The sequence below is a fragment of the Sus scrofa genome, unplaced genomic scaffold (genome assembly GCF_000003025.6).
Source record: "Sus scrofa isolate TJ Tabasco breed Duroc unplaced genomic scaffold, Sscrofa11.1 Contig905, whole genome shotgun sequence".
Classification (NCBI taxonomy): Eukaryota; Metazoa; Chordata; class Mammalia; order Artiodactyla; family Suidae; genus Sus; species Sus scrofa.
Genome location: NW_018085344.1, coordinates 501,455 through 522,584, shown reverse-complemented (window position 1 = coordinate 522,584; position 21,130 = coordinate 501,455). Strand labels below are relative to the sequence as shown.

The following is a 21,130-nucleotide window of genomic DNA, read 5'->3' as shown; positions in this document are numbered from 1 at the left end:
CAGGACCTCACGGCTGATCCATTCTCAGTGTCCTAGTTTGCATCTACCAACCCAAACGCCCCGTCCATCCCACTCCCTCCCCCTCGGCAACCTCAAGTCTGTACTCTACGTCTGTGAGTCTGTCTGTGTTCTGTAGATGGTTCACTTGTGCCATAGTTTAGATTCCACACAGAAGTGACCTCATATAGTGTCTTTTGCTTCCTGACTGACTTGACTCAGTATGAGAATCTCTCGTTGCACCCATGTGGCTGCACATGGCATGGCTTTGTTCTTTTTTATGGCTGAGTAATATTCCGTTGTGTATATGGACCACATCTTCTTCATCCCTTTGTCTGTCGGTGGACATTTAGGTTGTTTCCATGTCTTGGCTCCTGTGAACAGTGCTGCAGTGAACATTGAGGTGCACAGGTCTTTTCGAATTATGGTTTTGTCTGGAGAGATGCCCAGGAGTGGGACGGCTAGGTTATAGGGTGGCCCTATTTGTAGTTATTTAAGGAACCTTCCTCCCAGTCTCCACAGGGGCTGCACCAAGTTCCCTTCCCACCCACAGCGTGGGAGGGTTCCCTTGTCTCCACACCCCCTCCGGCATTTATTTGTGGCCTTTTGATGAGAGCTGAAGTGACAGGTATGAAGTCGCATCTCCTTGCAGGGAGATATGCATTTCGCCGGGGGTTACTTATGTAACCACTTGCCTTGCTCCGGAGGCACGCTCCCTTCATTCTGAGGTTTTAACACATCAACAGCGCGGGACACACACACGTACCCTGCACTAATTAGGAACCTGGGATCATCCGGGCTGGGCGGAAGCTGCTTTTCATCCCACCCTGTAGGTGGATAAAGGAAATAAGATTCCCTGGAGGACCACTTACCTCCTTGGAAGACAGATTGTTTTTAAAGCTCTTTAGACCCCGTTTCTAAGCCAGATTCGGACTGCCTTCCAACTGGCTGGCTTGATGAGTGAGTCACACGTAATTCTTTTCTCTTTAACTGTTAAGTGCTCCAGAGGCATCTACGCCTTGTCTTGGGCTTGATCAAGAATGTTCTCATTGAGGAGATGGAAAGAACCTGCCATAGCATCCGTGAGAATGTGGGTTCAATCCCTGGCCTCGCTCAGTGGGTTAAGGATCCGTCATTGCTGTGAGCTGTGGCATAGGTCACAGATGTGGCTCAGATCTGGTGTCGTTGTGGCTGTGGTATAGGTTGGCAGCGGCAGCTCTGATTCAGCCCTTAGCCTGGGAACTTCCATATGCCACAGGTACAGCCCTCAAAAGGCAAAAAGGAATGTTCTTATTTAAAAATAGAAAAAAAGAGCAGACTTATGGTTGCCATGGGGGAGGGTGTGGGCTGGATGGGGCGTTTGGGGTTTGTAGATGCAAACTATGACACTGAGAATGGAGAAGCAATAAGGTCCTGCTGTACAGCACAGGGAACTCTATCCCGTCTCTTGGGATAGACCAGGATGGAAGAGAATATGAGAAAAAGAATGTTTTTATATATGTATGACTGGGTTGCTTTGCTGTACAGCAGAAACGAACACAACACTGTACAGCAGCTTGACTTTAATAAAAAAAAAAAAAACCCAAAAAACAAATGAATAGTTCACGGAGTTCCCACTGTGGCACAGTGGGTTCAGGATCTGGCCATGGCGCAGCTGCTGCACAATTTCAGCTTTCTGTCTCTGCCTCTGTCTCTTATGCTCTGTCTCCGAGTCTGTACCTTTGTCGCTCTCACTGCGTCTGTGTCTTATACACACGAAATCTCACTCCCTCAGATCGGCTTCCTCCGTAGGAAGGAGGGCTTTGCACCTGCAGAGTTGACTGTGTCTCTGTGTCAGAACCGCCAAAGGATGTGCATCTGTCACCTCTATTTTTTTAAACAGAGAAACGCAGGGGGATGTGGGGGCCGGCGGGTGGTGAGCCAGCTGTTCTCCTTGCAGGCGCATCCAGGCTGTGGGGGGGCCCCTGTTCCTTCCCTGTGGGGTGGACATGGGCCAGGCTCCCAGAGCTGGGTTCCTGCCCAGGAATCCAGCCCCGTTGCAGAAGAAGGCGCTGGCCCACTGTCCTGCCCATGGGGGCAGACCCCTGGTGGCCCTCTGCGCCGGAGGCTGTGTGGGGGACCTTGTGTGGGGGCACATGGGGTTTGTGCTCAGGCAGGGGGGGTGCCGTGTGCAGGGCTGTGCATGGGGCATGGGGGGGTGCTGTGTTTGGGGCTGCTCACGGGGGGCTGTGCACAAGGGTCGGGGGTGGGGTGCTGTGTGCTGGGGTGAGAGCCGTGCATGGGGGCGGGGGTAGGGGGTACGGCGTGCGGGGTGGGTGCACCTGGGGTTGCACTGGGGGCTGTGTGTGGGGTCGAGGGAGGTTTGAATGCTGCCCTCATGCTCAGTGAAGCCCCTTCCCCATAAGCCCTACGTGGGCCTTTCAGGGCCTGGGTGGCCATAAGGTGACCCCGTGAGGTTAGCAGGCAGGCGGTGGTTGCGGTGAGACGCACAGGACCAATTCCAGAGCCTGGGGGCAGGTCACCTCGGGACACACAGCGCCCTAAGCATCCTCCTTTGCTGTCCCTACCCGATTCTGCATGTCCCAGGGCTCCTGTTCTGATGGTTGTGTTTCTTTGTGACACTTTGAGCTGTGCGTGTGGATGGGACCTCGCCCCGCCCCCCGCCCCGGCAGCTGCTATTTCTTTGCATATTTTTGTATCCGAACAAGGCACCTTTCCTAGAAAGAATCACCTCAGGTGTTTTTCTTGGCCTGCATTTTGTGTGGGGTTTTTTGCATTAAACTTTATTGAAATATAGTTAATTTACGATGTTATGTTATTTTCTGGTGTACAGCAAAGTGACTCAGTCATATATATAACTTTATATATATGTAAACTTTTATATTTTTAATACTCTTTTCCATTATGTCTTAGGACAGTGAATGTAGTTCCCTGTGCTGTGCAGTGGAATCGTGTTTCCACACTAGCAGATCCATGTCCTACACACTGGTTGGCATCCACGAACCCCAAACTCCCCGTCCATCCCGCTGCCTCCCCCGCCCCCTCGGCAACCACAGGTCTGTTCTCCACGTCTCTGAGTCTGTTTCTCTTTTGTAGGCAGGTTCATTTGTGCCATATTTTGTGAATCTAATCCACATAGGAGGCATCTCACATCGAATTTGTCTTTCTCTTGGACTGACTTGGTATAAGCATCTCTGTGTCCAGCCATGTCGCTGCAAACGCTTTTGCCGGTGCTTGAGAATCAGTCAGCATAGGTTGGGGCTCTCTGTTCCTTGAAAGTCGAAAGGCGCTGATAAAAGACCATTGGCAGCCTTCCCGCCTCTTCTGGACGATGTGCTTCCGTTCCTTTTCCCGCGTCTCCCACATTCGTTGGTCTGACGGGTCCTTGTTTCCTTGATTTCATCGTGAGAGTGTCTGTTTCTCAGAGGAGTATCCGTCTCTTGGGAGGTGCATGTTGTGGTTGTCAGTTGAGCACGTTATTGAGATCTTGGAAATACACACCTGTGATTTGAAAACCTTCCTGTGGGAGACTCGTGCCTATTTGTAAATGTGCGTTTGCAGCCTTGTCAAGTATATTACTCATTCCTGTCTAGCTTCTTCTTTCTTCCTTCTTTCCTCCCTCTGTCCCTTTCTTTCTGTCTTTTTTTCTCTCTCTCCCTTTCTCTTTCTTTTTCTCTCCCCCCGTCTTTGTTTCTTTTTCTTTTCTTTTTTTTAGGGCCACCCCTGCGGCATATGGAGGTTCCCAGGCGAGGGGTCGAATCAGAGCTACACCTGCCGGCCTGCACCACAGCCACAGCAACGTGGGATCTGAGCCGCATCTGAGACCTACACCGCAGCTCAGGGCAACGCCAGATCCTTAACGCACTGAGCAAAGCCAGGAATCGAACCTGCATCCTCATGGAGACTAGTTAGCTTGGTTACCACTGAGCCGCAAGGGGAAGTACGACCAACTTTCTCTTTTCCTTCCCTCCTTCCTTCCTGTCAGATCTCAAAGGCGTCCCTTCCGTTCTCCCATCACCATTTCGGTTCCATCCTCTTCGCACTACCTGTGGGAGTCCCTGAGAAAGGGGACGCAAAACTGTGTCACGCGGAGAAAATGGCTCATCACGGCCGTGCCTGCACTTGGCCTGGGCGTTGGACCCCAAGGTCGTCATTCACTTACTCCCGTTCATTCAGTTCCGAATTCTCTCCCCTTGTCTGCACAGGGCCAGCCCTGCTTGGTTCTGGCTTCTCTGCCTGATACTCTTCAGGCTTTGAAGGTTCCATCCCCGCTTTAAAAACAAACAAACAAACAAACGGAAAGGGCTGCAGTTCACCTGCAGGAGAATTCGCCTTTTCCACTCGCTCCGGCTGCCACTCGCTGCCCATTCTTCCTCTTCCAAGCGGCATCCCCTCCCTCTTTCCAGCAACCCTTGGTCTTGCTACCCGGACAACTGGTATACCTCCTATTTGCCAGGCATCGGCCAGGCAGATATCCTGTGTCTTCACTTCTAGGGGTGCCTGAATATTCTGAAACTCTCTCCACCACCTTCCATTCCTCTCATTATCCAGGTAGAAATGATACCAGTTCTTGATATCTTTTTTTTTTTTTTTTGCTTTTTAGGGCTGCACCTGTGGCATATGGAGGTTCCCAGAGCTTCAGCTGCCAGCCTACACCACAGCCACAGCCACACCAGACTCAAGCAGAGTCTGCGACCTACACCACAGCTCACGGCAACACCGGATCCTTCATCCACTGAGTGAGGCCAGGGATCAAACCTGCGTCCTCATGGACACTGGTCGGGTTCATTTCCACGGTGCCACAGCAGGAACTCTGAAATGAAGGTGTCCTTGACGGCAGTCCAGGTAGATAAAAACGTCACCTGTGTCTCCCTCTCCCACTCCCCGCCCGGAGCCCTGCTGCGTCACGTACCCTGTGCCCTCTCACTGAACTCACGGTTGGCCGTTGCAGCCCCTGCTTGAGTTTCCGGTGACCCCTCACACGCGTGAGTCCCCGGCTCCTGTGGGTGGTCAGCCCTGGTGCCTCGTCTGGCTGTGGGGGGCTCCCTCCTCTGCAGTCTGTCTTCTGCATTTCTGTTCGCAGGGAGGCAGCTGGTGTGCAGGGAGCGCCCTGCCGTCCCAGCTGTGGGGCTGGATTTGGGGAGGGGGGCTCTTATTTCCTGTGCAGGGTCCCCAACCTTGCAAAGGAGAGCAGTCGGGGGGGGGGCAGCTCCTGAATGGACGTCGAAAGTCGCTGCTGATGACAAGAGTGGGCAGAAAGGAAGCCAGACCCGCGCCCGATGCAAGAGGCAAAGCTCTCGGCGTGGAGCGTCTGTACTCATGTTTCTGGTCACTTCTGGACCTTTTCCCCTGAAGGGCAAGGAGGAAGCATCCTCTGACTTTTCAAAGATGCAGAGACAGTGCTGTGTTTCTGGAGGCTGAGTGTGTGGGTCCACCGTCCGTTTGTCACGGGTTCTCGTTAGACGCTGTTGTGCAGGTTTTCCTTTCTTTTTTTTTTTTTTTTTTTTTTTCGAACTACCTTTTCGGGAGTGTTCTGGGGGGGCGTTAGAGCAGTGTGTCAGGAATTCCTATCCAGGTGGCACCGTGTTCTAGAGCGTCGCAACTCCCTGTGGCACAACTCCCTTTTCCTCCATCAGTCACCGCCTGATGCAGAACAGGAAGGAATCACGTGACAAAGGGCAACTTAAGAAACATACAGAAGGGGAGTGCCCAGTGTTGCTTTTGTTGGTGTTGTTTATTTGTTTTTTTTTAATTCCCCCAATATATAATTTTTTTTCTACTGTACAGCATGGTGACCCAGCCACACACACGTACACATTCTTTTTTCTCACATGGTCAGGCTCCGTCATAAGTGACTGGACAGAGTTCCCAGTGCCACACAGCAGGATCTCATGGCTCATCCACTCCAAAGGCAAGAGTCTGCATCTATGAACCTCAAGCTCCCCATCCACCCCGCTCCCTCCCCCTCCCCCTCGGCAACCACAAGTCTGTTCTCCAAGTCCATGAGTTTCTCTTCTGTGGAAAGGCTCCTTTGTGCCATATATTCGATTCTAGATATGAGGGATATCGTATGGTATTTGTCTTTCTCTTTCTGACTGACTTTACTCAGGATGAGAGTCTCTAGTTCCATCCATGTTGCTGCAAATGGCATGATTTTGTTCTTTTTTATGGCTGAGTAGTATTCCACTGTGTATATATATACCACATCTTCTTAATCCAGTCATCTGTTGATGGACATTTGCTGGCGGGGGTGTGGAGAAAAGGGAACCCTCCTGCACTCTTGGTGGGAATGGAAATTGGTACAACCACTATGGAGAACAGTATGGAGGTACCTTAGAAAACTATACACCGAACTACCATAGGACCCAACAATCCCAGTCTTGGGCATATATCCGGACAAAACTTTCCTAAAAAAAGACACATGCACCTGCATGTTCATTGCAGCACTACTCACTGTCCATAGCCAAGACGTGGAAACAACCCAAATGTCCATTGACAGTGTTGCTTTAAAAAAAAATCACTGGAGGAGTTCCCTGGTGGCTCAGTGGCTTAAGGATCTGACTTTGTCACCACTTGTGGCTCTGATTACAGCTGTGGCACGGGTTCGATCCCTGGCCCAGGAAGTTCTGCGTGCTACAGGGGTGGTCAAAAGTTAAAAATAAAAATCTAAAAGATGGTACAGATGAACCTGTCTACAGAAGAGAAACAGACTCACGGACACAGAGAACAGACTTGGGGTTGCCAAGGGGGAGGGGCAGGGTGTGGGCTGGACGGGGAGTTTGGGGTTCGTAGATGCATACTACGACACTGAGAATGGATGAGCCCTGAGGTGCTGCTGTGTAGCACAGGGGACTCTATCCAGTCTCTTGGGATAGACCAGGATGGATTATGAGAAAAAGGATATATGTATGTAAGCCCGCGTCACTGGGCTGTACAGCAGAAGTTGATACACACTGTACATCAACTATACTTTAATAAGAATATAAATAAAACAAGTTTAAAAAGAATATAAAGGGGAAAAAACCACTGGCTTCAGCAAACGTAACGTGACCATTGATTTAAAAAAAATTCCTAAACACATCCACCCTCCGTTCCTGAACGGGTCTTGGTGCTCGGGGTCAAGACCCATTCACAGAATCGTGCCCCTCCCTAGACCTCGCCAGTAACGCTGATCCGGAAGCATGCCCACCCTGCTCCCACTGTCAGTTTCTAGGGGAAATATTGAAAGCACACCCTCCCGCGTCCTCTGTGGCTGTGTGACTTGGCCCACAGGTTCCATTCTCCATGCCGAAGATGCTGAGCAGGGCAGGGTATCCTCACAGGTCCCTTTTGAGTGAGCAGCAGCATAGGTACCTTCTCAAGCAAACGCTTTTGCTGGCTCTCAGGTGCAATGATGTTTAACACATGCCACAGCAACTACAAAACAGCAGACTCCTGCAGGTGCCTCTCGCCCCTCAGGTGCATGCTGCAGAGGGTGCTGGACTTTGGGATGTGGAAGCCGTACTCCCTTCTGTTGCGGGGTCCTGGAACCACAGGCATCTCTGTGAGCTCGTTCCTGAGAGCTGACCCTCGAGAAACCCAAGGTGATCCTACAGCAGAACCAGCAGTGGCCGGGCATGAACCACGCTGCTGCAGGGGGACCAAGAAAACGGCCCTCCACTCACAAGGGTTGTGTGGTCTGGACCTCAGGATCCTCTTCTGAGTTCACGTGGTTGTTTGATGACCGCTGGTCCTTGAGGTCGTCGGTCTGAGAGTCGGACTGTCCTGCTGGCTCTTGGTGGGGGCTGCTCCCAGCTGCCAGAAGCTGTCCTGAGGGTCTTGGCCCCTGGCCTGCTCACAGCAAGGCAGCTTACGTCCTCCAGGCCAGCCGGAGAATCACCTGCTGAGTCTGCTTGCAAGAGGGACTGTTACAGAATGAAGTCCAGGCATGGGGTGACATCTCGTCATCTTTGCCATATGCTGTTGACTCGAGGCAAGTCACAAAGTCCCAGCCTCACTCAAGGAGAAGAAGTCATGAAGGCCGTACCCCAGGGGAGTTCCCATTGTGGCTCCACAGGTTAGGAACCCAACATAGTGTCCCCAAGGATGCGAGTTCAATCCTTGGCTTCGCTCAGTGGGCTAAGGATCTGGCGTTGCCAAAAGCTGTGGTGTAGGTCGCAGATGCAGCTCGGATCCTGCTGTGGCTGTGGTTGTGGTGTAGACCAGCAGCAGCTCTGATTTGACCCCTAGCGTGGGAACCTCCATGTGCCGCGGGTGTGCCCCCCCCCAAAAAAAAAGACATTGAGGGTCTTTTTAGTGTAAGTTCCCCAGGATGAACCTTCTTCAGTTTCTAACCCAGTGCTACTTCCCAGAGGGTTCAAAGTTAACCTGTTTAGAAGTCATCTTAGTGGCTTAATGACTGGAAGATAACCAGGCTTTTTTTTCCCCCTTTCCAGTGGAGTTTTTATATTGCGACCTGGCGTCCATGAAGTCTCTCCGGCAGTTTGTCCAGAAGTTCAAGATGAAGAAAATCCCTCTCCACGTCCTGGTCAATAACGGTGAGTTCTGGTGAAGTCCAGAGGCAGGTCGGACACAGACAGGAGCCCTAGCCCTCCTTTGGGAAAGCGGGTGGGGTTCCCTTGGAAACCCACGACTCTCGGGGCCAGTTGTTGCCGCTGCTTCGTTCCACTGGTGTGTTTGGCTGTTAACTGGTGCTGGTGTTAGCAGAGTAATTGTAGGACGTTGCTTTGAAATGCTGTAAAGTGTGATGCTGTGTCCTGTGGATTCAATACTTGGACTAGTCCACTTGGGCTAAGACGGACCAGGAAGCTGTGAAGGGTCGAGTGTTGTCACAGGTGTTATTTTATCAAAACCTCCGTGTGCTTCCATGATTGGGAACCAGTGAAGGGTCGAGTGTTGTTACAGGAGTTATTTTATCAAAACCTCCTTGTGTTTCCGTGATTATCATCAGTTCGGCTCATTCCTGTTCAAATTTAAGATGTTGCTTTCAGCACTGGAGACCCAGGATCGAAAGGAGATAAATAGTTCAATTAATGCAGCAAAAGGAACAGATGGGACTCAAAGGGCTACTGCCACTGCAGTTTTTCCCAACTCTGTAAAACGTGTCAAATTATTCGTATTGTGGACGGCAGGGAAGGCTAGGACTCTCATGACTTGTCTTGAGCCCCACGTGGATAATCCAGGATAATTTTTTGCATCTAAAGACCCTCCATCCTTTTTCCAAAGTCCCTCTGGCTGGTTCCCGCTTTTCCCAGGTATTGTCATGACCCCGGCTCAGGGCGTGGGCAGATCTCGGGGTGGGCGGGGACTTCATGCTTCCTTCTGAGGCACGTGACATCCTAACACGTGTCTATCTGATTCCGCTCCCAAGACCTGCGTGCTGTCTTCTTTCTCTTTGTCTGGTGCCTTCCGTCTTCTGTTTTTCGTCATAGTCATAGGGTTGGAGGGCAGGATCTGAGCCACATAGAGATACCTCTGCTCCATCCACTTGTTGAATTGGAAATGCTCCCTTAAGGGAAAAACACGGCACGGAAAACTGTCCGTAGGGTTTGTCTCCAGTGCGGCAGGGATGCGTCTGTGGCTGCCTACGAAACACCTGCCAGCTGGCACCGTTCCCTCGACTTAGCCCAGGGGGGTGGACACTGCGTGGTGCTCTTGCGGGCAGATCTCCTTGGATGGTTCAGAATGATTTTAATCTTTATTTCTTCTCCCCAGGACTCTGTTGATACTTTTCAGGTTTCTGCACATGATTATGCCTGAAACCTACTGGCAGAAATCAATGATTTTGCAGGACACGGCCACGTGGGGCACCTCCGTCTGTGCTCTGAGGGGCGGGCTTGCTTTGTGGAGGGTTTCTCAGTCTCCTCAGTGAGTGGGATGACACTGTACACAGGGCCACCTGTGCAGAGACGCTGGAGGGAGGGATGGTGGAGACGGGTCCAGCCACACCTCCTGTCTCCTCGTTACCTTCAACACCCTGACGGGTCAGGGATGGGGCCACGTTCTCAGAGGGCCACTTGGCCGTGGCCGTGTGTGCATGCTAGTCCGGGAACCCATCAGAACTGTATGAGCTGAGGTTCTTTGCTGCAGCCTCCCAGCATCCTTGCGGTGCAGCCTTCCCTGAGCCAGGAAGCAGGACAATCAGGAATCTCCATTCTGACAGATGTCTTCGCCCAGCAGGTGTCACCCTGCTCTGGGTCACCAGAGGTTTAGTGGGAAATACGGCTGCCAAGCATGTTTGCTGGTGTGGCTATAGCTCAGGAGCGTGGAGGGCGGGGGGACACCAGCAGAAACAGGCTTATCAATGCATTCTCCATAATTAACCTTCTACCCCTAGGTTTTGGTTTTGGTTTTTAAGGGGGAGCACCTAAAGTAATTTAGGTTGTATGCAATGCATTGTTGACTCTTCTATGTCTTCACCATGTAAAAAAAATCGAGGTACAGGGAGTTCCTGTCATGGCTCAGTGGTGAACGAACCTGACTTATTCCCCATGAGGATGCGGGTTTGATCCCTGGTCCTGCTCAGTGGGTGAAGGATCCGGTGTGGCTGTGAGCTGTGGTGTAGGTCACAGATGCATCTTGGATCCACAGTGCTGTGGCTGTGGTGTAGACCGGCAGCGACAGCCCCGATTCAACCCCTAGCCTGGGAGCCTCCATGTGCCTTGGGTGTGGCCCTAAAAAAGACAAAAGACAACAAAAATATTAAAATATAATATATTTACAGTGTCATGTTAATTGAAGGTGTACAGAAAAATGATTCAGTCCTATATCTGTATGTAGAAAACTAACGATAGAACGAGATACCATATCTAGATACAGACATATATTCTTTTCTAGATTCTTTCTCCGTGTCAGATATTACGAATATTGTTGGAGTTCCCTGTGCTAGGTAGTAGGTCCTTGTTGTTTGTCTCTTTTATGTATAGTGGTCTGCGTCTGTTCGTACCAACCTCCTAACTTATTCTCCCCCCTCCTCCTTTGGTAACCGGAAGTTTGTTCTGTCTGTGAGTTTGTTTCCTAGGTACGTTCCTTTGTGTCCTCTTTTAGATTCCACATATTAGTGATATCACATGATGTTTGTCTTTATCTGACTTTCTTCACTTAGTATGAGAATCTCTAGTTCCATCCATGTTACTGCAAATAGCATTCTTGCATTTTTTGGGTTTTTGTTTTTTGTTTTTTGGCTTTTTAGGGCTGCATCCATGGCATATGGAAGTTCCCAGGCTGAGGGCCACATTGAAGCTGCAGCTGCCCGCCACCGTAACACCAAATCTGAGCCTCATCTGTGATCTACACCACAGCTCATGGCAATGCCAGATCCTTAACCCACTGAGGAGGCCAGGGATCAAACCCACATCCTCTTGGACACTAGTTGTGTTTGTTACCACTGAGCCATAATGGGAACTCTCTTTTGTTCTTTTTCATGGCTGAGTAGTATTCCATTGTGTATAAGTACCACATCTTCTTTATCCATTCATCTGTCATGGACCTTTAGGTGGCTCCCATGTCTTGGCTTGTGAATAGTGCTGCCGTGAACAAGGGGTGTGTGTATCTTTTCAAATTATGTTTTTCTGCAGACAGATGCCCAGGAGTGGGATTGCTGGATCCTATGGTAGGTCTATAGTTAGTTTTCTGAGGAACCTTCGTCATGGCTGCACCGATTCACATTCCCACCCACAGTGCAGGAGGGGTCCCTTTTCTCCGCAGCCCCTCCAGCATTTGCCATTTGTGGGCTTATTCACGGTGGCCATTCTGACCGGTGTGAGGCGGTACCTCATTGTGGTTTTGATGTGCTTCTCTCTGATAATGAGGGCATCAGGATGTGGATGGTTGGGGGACATTGTTGTGTCTCCCACGCAGAGATTAGGGCGTGGACATCTTGGCGACATTAACCTGTCGCCTCTCCCTCATGTACTCGGTAATTCCCAGGCCAGGAAATACAGGGATAAACAGGAGCCCTTGACCTCACGCACATCCCTCTCCAGCCAAGGACTCACATTAAACAAAGACTTATTCCGTGCAGTGCCCCATCCTGGAAATGCAGAGACCGTCGTGTGGGGAGCTGTGACCTGCCACGGGGCTTCCCAGCCACGGCTCCTGCCGATGCCATTTCCAGGAGCCGGAACCAGAGTGCAGTTACTGCAGGGCCACTCGCCGAGGCTGCATGTTGTGTTTGCTCCCCTTGTGTGTCACCCCCTTTATTTTTATTTTATTTTATGATGACTATGATGATGATTTTTTTTAGGGCTGCACCTACAACACATGGAAGCTCCCAGGCGAAGGGTTGAATCACAGCTGCAGCTGTAGGTCTGCACCACAGCCACAGCAGCGTGGGATCCAAGCCCCATTTGTGACCTACACCACAGCTCATGGCAACGTCGGATCCTTAACCCACTGAGGGAGGCCGGGGATCAAACCTGCTTCCTCATGGACACCATTTGGGTTCTTGACCCACTGAGTCACAATGGGAAATCCCAGCTTTGTGCTTTGCATGTTTAAAATGTATTCTTTCTTTTTGCGTTCGTTTTGCAAGCTTTTCATGAATTGCAATGACTGAAAACAAAGCTTGAAAACAGAAGGACCCTGGAGTTCCCACTGTGGCTCAGCTGGTTAATGACCTGATATTATGGAGTTCCCTTTGTGGCTCAGTGGTTGACGAATCCGACTAGAAACCACGAGGTTGTGGGTTTGATCCCTGCCCTTGCTCAGTGGGTTAATGATCCAGCGTTGCTGTGGCTGTGGCAAAGGCCGGAGGCTACAGCTCCGATTCGCCCCCTAGCCTGGGAACCTCCATATGCTGCAGGAGCGGCCCTAGAGAATGCAAAAAGACAAACAAACAAACAAACAAACAAAAAACCCGATATGAGGAGGATGTGGGTTCAAGCCCTGGCCTTGCTCACTGGGTTAAGGATCCAGCACTGCTGTGAGCTGCGGTGTAAGTTGCAGATGCGGCTCTGACCCGCGTTACTGTGGCTGTGGTGTAGGCCCTTAGCTGCCCCTCCGATTTGACCCCTAACCTGGGAACGTCCATACGCGGAGGGTGTGGCCCTAAAAAGAAGAAACAAGAAAGGAAAAAAAAAAAAAAGTCTATCGTCCCCAAATAAAAACAAATACCTAGAATCTTTCAGAAAGGAAGATAAAAAAGCAAACAGAAAGACACTGATGTTTTATGATTAGCAAAGAAAGGGAAGGGCCGAATGAAATGATTTTTAAGTATTTATGCGTGTGTTCTTGTTGGCGTCGAGGGGACGTCCGGTGTTGTGGCAGGTTCAGGTGCACCGCGAAGCGACTCAGTCACACATAGACACACATCCATGCTGTTTCGGAGTCTCTTCCCACACAGGCCATCACGGCGAGTGGAGTAGATGGCCTACAGTTTAAAGGGAGCATTTGGGATTTTGTTTGAGGGTTCGGTGCTTCAGACATGGACTATTTTTGCCTTCACCAGCGCGACGGAAATAGAAGCGCACCGCCTGGCTCGGTCCGTGGGGCCCTGCGGCCCCGAGCCGCGGATTTATCCCACGGGGGCCTGATCGCTGGGAGACCTCATGCGGAGCTGGTCCATATTGCAGCTGGCGTTTGCATCAAAAGTTGATTCATGCTGTTTGCCATCCTCCAGCCAGAACCTGGGTAGGTTTGTAAGCCCCGCTCAGGATGGATGCTGGGTCCTTGAGCCTTGATCGAGTTTTTCCCGTACCTCTCCCGGATGCATTGCCAAGATCAAGAATTACTGAAACAGGAATGCCCGCCGTGGCTCAGCAGGTTCTGAACCCGCCTCGTTCGATCCCTGGCCTCACTCCATGGATTAAGGATCCGGCATTGCCGTGAGCTGTGGTGTAGGTTGCAGATGTGGCTCAGATCTGGCGTTGCGGTGGTTGGGGTATCGACTGGCATCGGCAGCTCCGATTCCAACCCTAGCCTGGGAACTTTCATATGCTGCAGGTGCGGCCCCCCAAAAAAAAAGAAAAAAAAGAATTAGTAAAAATGATGTCCCCTCCCCCAGATAAAGACGGCAGCCGTCAGTCTGAAAATGAAGAGAGACGCCTGCCTGCCCAGATCCGTAGGCACCTAGTCTTGGGTAGAGTTCTTCCTTCATTCTCTTCATTCATTCATTTATTCTTTCCTCCCACCAAGCAGCGCAGGGCCCCGGGGACCGATGGCCGTCAGAGCCGTTCTTCCCAGCAGTGGCCTCAGTGGCCTTGGCACCTGCAGAGCAGTGAGATCACAGGGACGGGGTGCCGATGTCTTGGGGGCCGGTGCCTGCGCGGTTTCCTTTTTCTCGCACTTGGCATTTTTCTCTGCTCTCTCCCGGGAAAGCGGTGACTCGGGGCGCGTGCCTTCCTGTTGGGCAGGTGGGACCTGAATGTGTGTGGACCGCCTGTCACCCCCAGATAGAACGGTTCGCTGGTGGGTGGCGGTATCCCTGGCACGTCTTGGGGACCAGAAGGCACTTAGATGTCCCTTTGCTGCAGGTGGCAGTGCTTGGGGGCCACTGGACCCGATGGGTTCAAATTCCCACACGGCCAGCAGACCCATCCCTTCCTGCTCCCAGCCAGCTGTGGAGCTTCCAGAACTGGGTCCCAAAAACAAAACACAGGGGCTTGGCAGTTACCCAGAGGCTGCGGAGTCACCTGAGCCAGCAGCCTCCAGAGTCACCTGAGCCAGCAGCGATGGAAAGAGTCGGGTATTTATGGTCACATGGTCCCAGGAGCCCTTGCCTCTGCACTGGAGGGTCTGGCGGGGCGTTTCCAGCTGAGATAGTTGCTCATCGAAGAGGGAAAGAGGGGGTGGGATGGACGGGGGGTGTGGGGTTGGCAGGTGCACCCTGAGGTCTATGGAATGACGGGCCATCGGGGACCTGCTGAGCAGCACAGGGGGCGCTCCCCAGGATTCTGTGATCGGCTGTGTGCAGAAAGGATCACATCAACTCTAGCGCAACGAAACTTTAAAAAATGAAAGAAAAAAAAAAAAAGGAAGGAAATAGTCTCATTCAGTATTGGCACCAAAGATAATGAAAATCTTCTGAATAAATTTTTAGCATGTTAAAAAGATTCCGTTTTATGAATTAACATATAGTAAGTCCATACCCAGTCTAAAGAAGGCCTTGCAAAAACACGGTAGGTCTTTGATCAAAATATAGATGACAAGCATTCCAGAAACAGTCTTGTTACAAAAAAAGTTTTGTTTTTTTTGTTTTTTTTGTTTTTTTTTGGTCTTTTTAGGGCCTCACCTGCAGCATATGGAGGTTCCCAGGCTAGGGTCCTAATCAGAGCTGTAGCCACCGGCCTACGCCAGAGCCACAGCAACGCAGGATCTGAGCTGCTGTGTCTGCGACCTACACCACAGCTCATGGCAATGCCGGATCCTTAACCCACGGAGCGAGGCCAGGGATCGAACCCGCACCCTCATGAATGCTGGACGGGTTTGTTAACTGCTGAGCCACGACAGGAACGCCACAAAAACCTTATTTACAAAACAGAGACTCAGGGATTTTGAAATCAAAGTTATGGTGACCCAAGGGGACAGGTGGGGGCAGGGAGGGACGGGGGGGGGGGGGAGGTGTATGGGGTTGGCAGGTGCACCCTGAGGTCTATGGAATGACGGGCCAGCGGGGACCTGCTGAGCAGCACAGGGAGCGTTCCCCAGGATTCTGTGCTCATCTCTGTGGGAAGAGAAGCTGAGAGAGAAGGGCTGTGGGGACATGGATCCCTGAGTCCCTTTGCTGTACACCTGAAACGGACACAACGTCATAAATCAACTCTACTTCAACACCATTTTGAGATTAAAAAAAAAAAAAAAAAAAAAAAAAAGGAGTTTCTGCTGTGCCTCCGCGGGTAAACGACCCAACAGAGTCTCCGTGAGGATGCGGGTTCAATCCCTGGCCTCCCTCAGTGGGCTGAGGCTCTGGCGTTGCTGGGAGCTGCCCGGTAGTTCAGATAGGGCGTTACTAACCCGCTGAGCCACAGCGGGAGCTCCATCCCTCGGGGAGGAGCCCATCTTCTTTCTGGCTCTTTTTCCCAAGCTGCGCTCGGCGAGGCTGATGCTTTCTCGGAGGCTGACTAACAAGGCGTGACTGCTCAACCCCCTGGCCTGCTGACAGCATCCTTTTATGTACTTAAAAAAGACAAATGCCGCTGCGTGCGATCGCGGTGGCCGCCGCCCCCCCGGGCACCGTCACGCGTTCCATAAATACCGCGGTCGCCGTGAAAGGTGCCACCAGCGCCTCCTGTGGGACGTTTTGCCTTTTAAAAATGGAAATGGGCGTGGCGCTTCTCGGCATCGCGCTTCATCACGCGTGAGTCACGGGCAGGGTCCCGCGTTGCGGGTCCCGCCTCCTGGGGGCCGCAGCCCCCGTGCATCTTCCCCGCGGAGCAGCCCCCGGGCGGGCTGGGCGCTTCCGGGGCTCGAGGGGTGGGCGGCTGTGCCCACGGGGCTGCCGTGGGACAGTGGTCTTTTCCCCATCGAGGCCGTTGACGCCCAGAAGGCGCGCAGCGGGCTCTGGCTCTGCCTGAGTCCCCTTGAACGCGTCCTCTGCCCGAAGCAGCCTCCCTGGCCGTCGGGGGTCAGGGAGCATCTGCCAGAATCTGTCATTGGAGCGGCCGGGTGACAGCAATGCATGTTGTCATGGCCCCGGGGCTCCCTGGTGGCTTCTCGTTGACCGTCTGGTGCCTCCTCGCTGGGAAAGACGAAATGGGAACGGAGCAGCTGGAACTCGCCTGGTCTGAGGGACGGGAGCCCACATTGTCCTTCAGCTGAGGTCACCGGGAACCTGACCACAGGGCCCTGGCCAGGAGCAGGCCAGCTGCTCCGCCCCGGTGGCGGGAAATCCAGAGTCGTACAGCGGCGTGGAGGTCTGCTGGCCCTGAGTCTCCTGGCTGTTTCCCTGCTCCTGATGTACCAGGAATCAAGGACCATCTTTCTTTTCTTTTCTTTTTTTCTTTTTACAGCTTCACCTGCAGCATGTGGAGGTTCCCAGGCTAGAGGTCGAATTGGAGCTGCCGCTGCAGGTCTACACCCCAGCCACAGCAACACCAGATCCAAGCTGCACCTGTGACCTGCACCCCAGCTCATGGCAACGCTAGATCCTTAACCCACTGAGTGAGCCCAGGGATGGAACCTGCATCCTCGTGAATCCTGGTTGGGTTCTTAACCTGCTGAGCCACGTCCCCTTCGCAGGCCCCTCGCCGTGAGCTCAGGTGCAGCCCTGGATTCTGACACGTGTCTAGTGGCTGCAAGGTTATCCCTGGAGAGGAAGCTCTCTAGCTGGGAATTCAGCCTTCAGGCGGTTGCTGAAACGCCAGCACCACAGCCGCGCCACTTACCACCCCCAGTGTTTCCTCTTCATTTATTTTTATTGAAGTTGCTGTACAGTCTTATAAGTTACAGGTGTAACTACAGGTGATGCACTACGTTTAAAGGTGATACATTGTTTAAAGTTATTATAAAATACTGTCCTCCCTGTGCTGAACAATATGCCCCTCTACTTATTCCTCTTATACATATCCTCCATCTATCTGTCCATCCATCTATCCATCTATCATCTATTATTTATCTATAACCTGTCTGTCCGCCTGTCTGTCCATCTATCCATCTATCTATGGTCTATCTGCCATCTATGGATCATCTGTCTCTATCATTTATATCTATCTGTCTGTCTATCTGTCGATCTGTCATCTCTATCTTTCTATCTACCCCTCCCTCCTTATCTCTCTCTCTGTCTCCATCTATTTACTGAGGTACAGGTGATGCCAGTAAGTTACAGGTGTACAGCCCAGTGAGTCACAATGTGTAAAGGTTATACTCCGTTTATAATCCTTATAAAATAGTGGTTCTCTTCACATGTGGTACAATATCTCCTTGCAGCTTATGTTATACCTATGAGTTGGTAGCTCTTCCCCCCCCTCCCCCCTTCCCGATCCCCACTGGTCACTGCCCGTTTGTCCTCTAGATCTGTACGTCTGGTTCTATTTTGATATATTTACTAGTTTGTTGTAGTTTTTAGAGTCCCACCTATAGCGGAGATTATATAGTATTTGTCTTTCTCTGACTTAGTTCACTAAGCACGATGCCCTGTACATCCATTCCTTTTGCTGCAAATGGCATGATTTCATTCTTTTTCATGGCTGTGTAATATTCCGTTGTGTATATGGACCACATCTTCTTTATCCACTCCTCCATCACTGGACACTGAGGTTGTTTCCATGCCTTGGCTAGTGTGAATAGTGCTGCTGTGAACACTGAAGTGCATGCATCTTTTCAAATTAGAGTTTTTTTTTTTTTTTTTTTTTTCTGGATAGATGCCCAGGAGTGGGATTACTGGGTCCTATGGTAGTTCTATTTTCATTGTTTAAGGAACTTCCATATAGCTGTGTGTATCTGCTCATCCCAAACTCCTAGTAAATTTGCTTTTAAAATTTGTTCTCTATGTCTGTGGGTCTGTTTCTGTTTTGTGGATAGGTTCATTTGTGCCATATTTTAGATTCCACATGGAAGTGGTATCATGTGATATTTATCTTTCTCTGACTTACTTCACTTAGTATGAGACTCTCTAGTTGCATCCGTGTTGCTGCAAATGGCATGATTTCATTCATTTTTTATGGCTGAGTAATATTCTATTGTATATGTGCACTCCATCTTTTTTATCCACTCCTCTGTTGATGGGCATTTAGGTGGCTTCCATGTCTTGGCTATTGTGAACAGTGCTGCTGTGAACATTGGGGGGCATGGAGTCCCTCAAATTAGAGTTTTCATTTTTTTCGGGATAGGCGCCCAGGAGTGGGATTGCTGGATTATATGGTAGTTCTAGTTTTAGTTTTTTAAGGAACCTCCACAGAGTAGTGATATCTGCTTATCCCAAACTCCTAATAAATTTATTTAAAATTTGTTTTCTATATCCGTAAATCTGTTTCTGTTTTGTAAAGAAGTTCATTTTTATCATATTTTAGATTCCGCCTATAAGTGACATCATATGTCTTTGTCTGATTTATTTCATTTAGTATGAGCATTTCTAGGTCCATCCATGTTGCTACAAATGGCATAATTTCATTTTTTTTTCCCCTAGGGCTTCACCTGCGGCATATGGAGGTTCCCAGGATAGGGGTCTAATTGGATCTGTAGCCGCCAGCCTACGCCACAGCTCACGGCAATGCCAGATCCTTAACCCACTGAGCACGGCCAGGGATCGAACCTGCAACCTCATGGTTCCTAGTCAGATTCGTTAACCACTGTGCCACGATGGGAACTCCCCTCATTCTTTTTATGGCTGAACGATATTTCACTGTGTATATGGACCACATCTTCTTGATCCCTTCTTCTGTCGATGGTGGCTTCCATGTTTTGGCTACTGTGAATCGTGTTGCTATGAATATGGGCGTGCATGTGTGTTTTCAAATTATAGTTTTTTTCTGGATAGATGCCCAGGAGTGGGATTGCTGGGTCATGTGGCAATTCTATTTTTAGTTTTTAAAGGAAACTCCGTACTGTTTTGCATCGTGGATGCACCAACTTACATTCCCACCGACAGTGCAGGAGGCGAACCTACATTTTAAAGTGCTTGGGTTGATCTCCAGGTCCACGCATGTTGCTGCAGATGGCATGATTTCATTCTTTTTTACGGCCGAATATTCCCTTGCGTATATATGGACCACGTCTCCCTTATCTTCTGCATGAGTTCTGACGGGCACCGCAACCCCCTCTTCACATCAAATATTGGCGGCTGCAGGTGTATTTCAACACATTTCGTCCAATACGTGAAGACACAGGTTGCGTGTTTTTGTCCAGGATGCGGCTCCGTCAGTGCTGGCTGTGAGGGCGGCAGGTGGGCGTGGCCAGAATGCACAGTGGCGTCAAGGCCACGCCTCTGGGCGTGTTATCCCCGCCCCCTTCCCCGCCCTCCCGGTCCCCCGCCCTGCCCTCCATCCCCGTCTTCTCGTTTCTGCATCTGCTGCGTCTGCAGCCCATCTTCCGTCACTGGTCCACTTCCATTCTCCGCTGTGGCCGCAGCCACCCACCTTCCTCCAGCTTTATTTTTTAAAGGTTGCTCACTACCTTGTTGCGCCCAGGGCTCTTTCCAGGCGCTGTGAAGACACAGCCCAACTCCGACGTCTTCTTTGCCTCAGGATTCTCTCCAGCGGGGAAGCTGCACTGGACTTGGGGACGTGGGATCACGAGACCCAAGGCGGGGCCTGCCTGGGACCTGGGTGTGGAGGGGCAGGCAGGGCACCCTGTGTGTCCAGAGAGGGACCTCCCGGTCCAGCTGGGAAAAAAGTCCACAAATACATTTACTCACGCAAAATGCGTAGACAGAGAACTGCAGAGAGAAAGGCACACACAGGCACATCCATGTGTGTGCACATCAGATATATGGCTGTATATCCGCATACACAAACATGTTACATATGGAAATGCACGCACAGGCACATACAAATGGATATATACATGAACAAATACAAACCGCAGACACACACAAATACACCTCCTGTGAAATACGCACGTATAAACGAACATCCAGTGCATGTACAGAGCATCACAAGTAGAAATGCCTACACAGGCGCCTAAACACACATGGATACGTATACAACATGCACGCATGTCCAAATGCATATCCTGTAAAATACACACATAGAAACAAACACACACACAAATGCGTATACAGAGGATTACAGGCGGAAATGCAAACACAGGCATGTGCACATGTGTGTGTGCCTATATATAAAATACACAATATCTGCATATACAAATACACGTCTTTATAAAATACACACACACAAACCTGCACAAATGCATGTACAGACAATGATAGGTAAACATGCGTACACATCCACGCAGAAATACACATATACACATATAGATCGATACACCCATGTCAGTGTAAAGAAGCACACACACACACACATGCAAATGCACATACACAGAGAAGTGTCTACACTTACAAGTTCAAACAGAACTTGTACACACACATACAGAAGTGTCTACACTTACAAGTTCAAACAGAACATGTACACACACATACAGAAATACATATGTGCATATGTGCATAAAAATTATACCCATATGCAAAAGCACTTGCCAATACCTGCACAGGTGCAAAAGCCCCAGGATGGGTATGCAAGTGGAGCTACATGGATGCCCCCTT

General features: G+C 50.6%; 1 protein-coding gene across 13 annotated transcripts in view; it reads left to right on the top strand.

The window, feature by feature from the left end:
- The window catches only part of LOC102159510 (dehydrogenase/reductase SDR family member on chromosome X), a 334,565-nt gene that overhangs the window by 113,223 nt on the left and 200,212 nt on the right, over window positions 1-21,130 (top strand). For all 13 annotated transcript variants that reach the window (XR_002341343.1, XR_002341344.1, XR_002341342.1 and 10 more), the window contains one exon: window positions 8,433-8,534. Coding sequence is in view for 2 of the 13 variants with exons in the window: in XM_021082457.1 (XP_020938116.1) it covers window positions 8,433-8,534 (102 nt within the window). In the remaining 11 variants the exon portion in view is untranslated. The remainder of the gene's footprint in view (window positions 1-8,432; window positions 8,535-21,130) is intronic.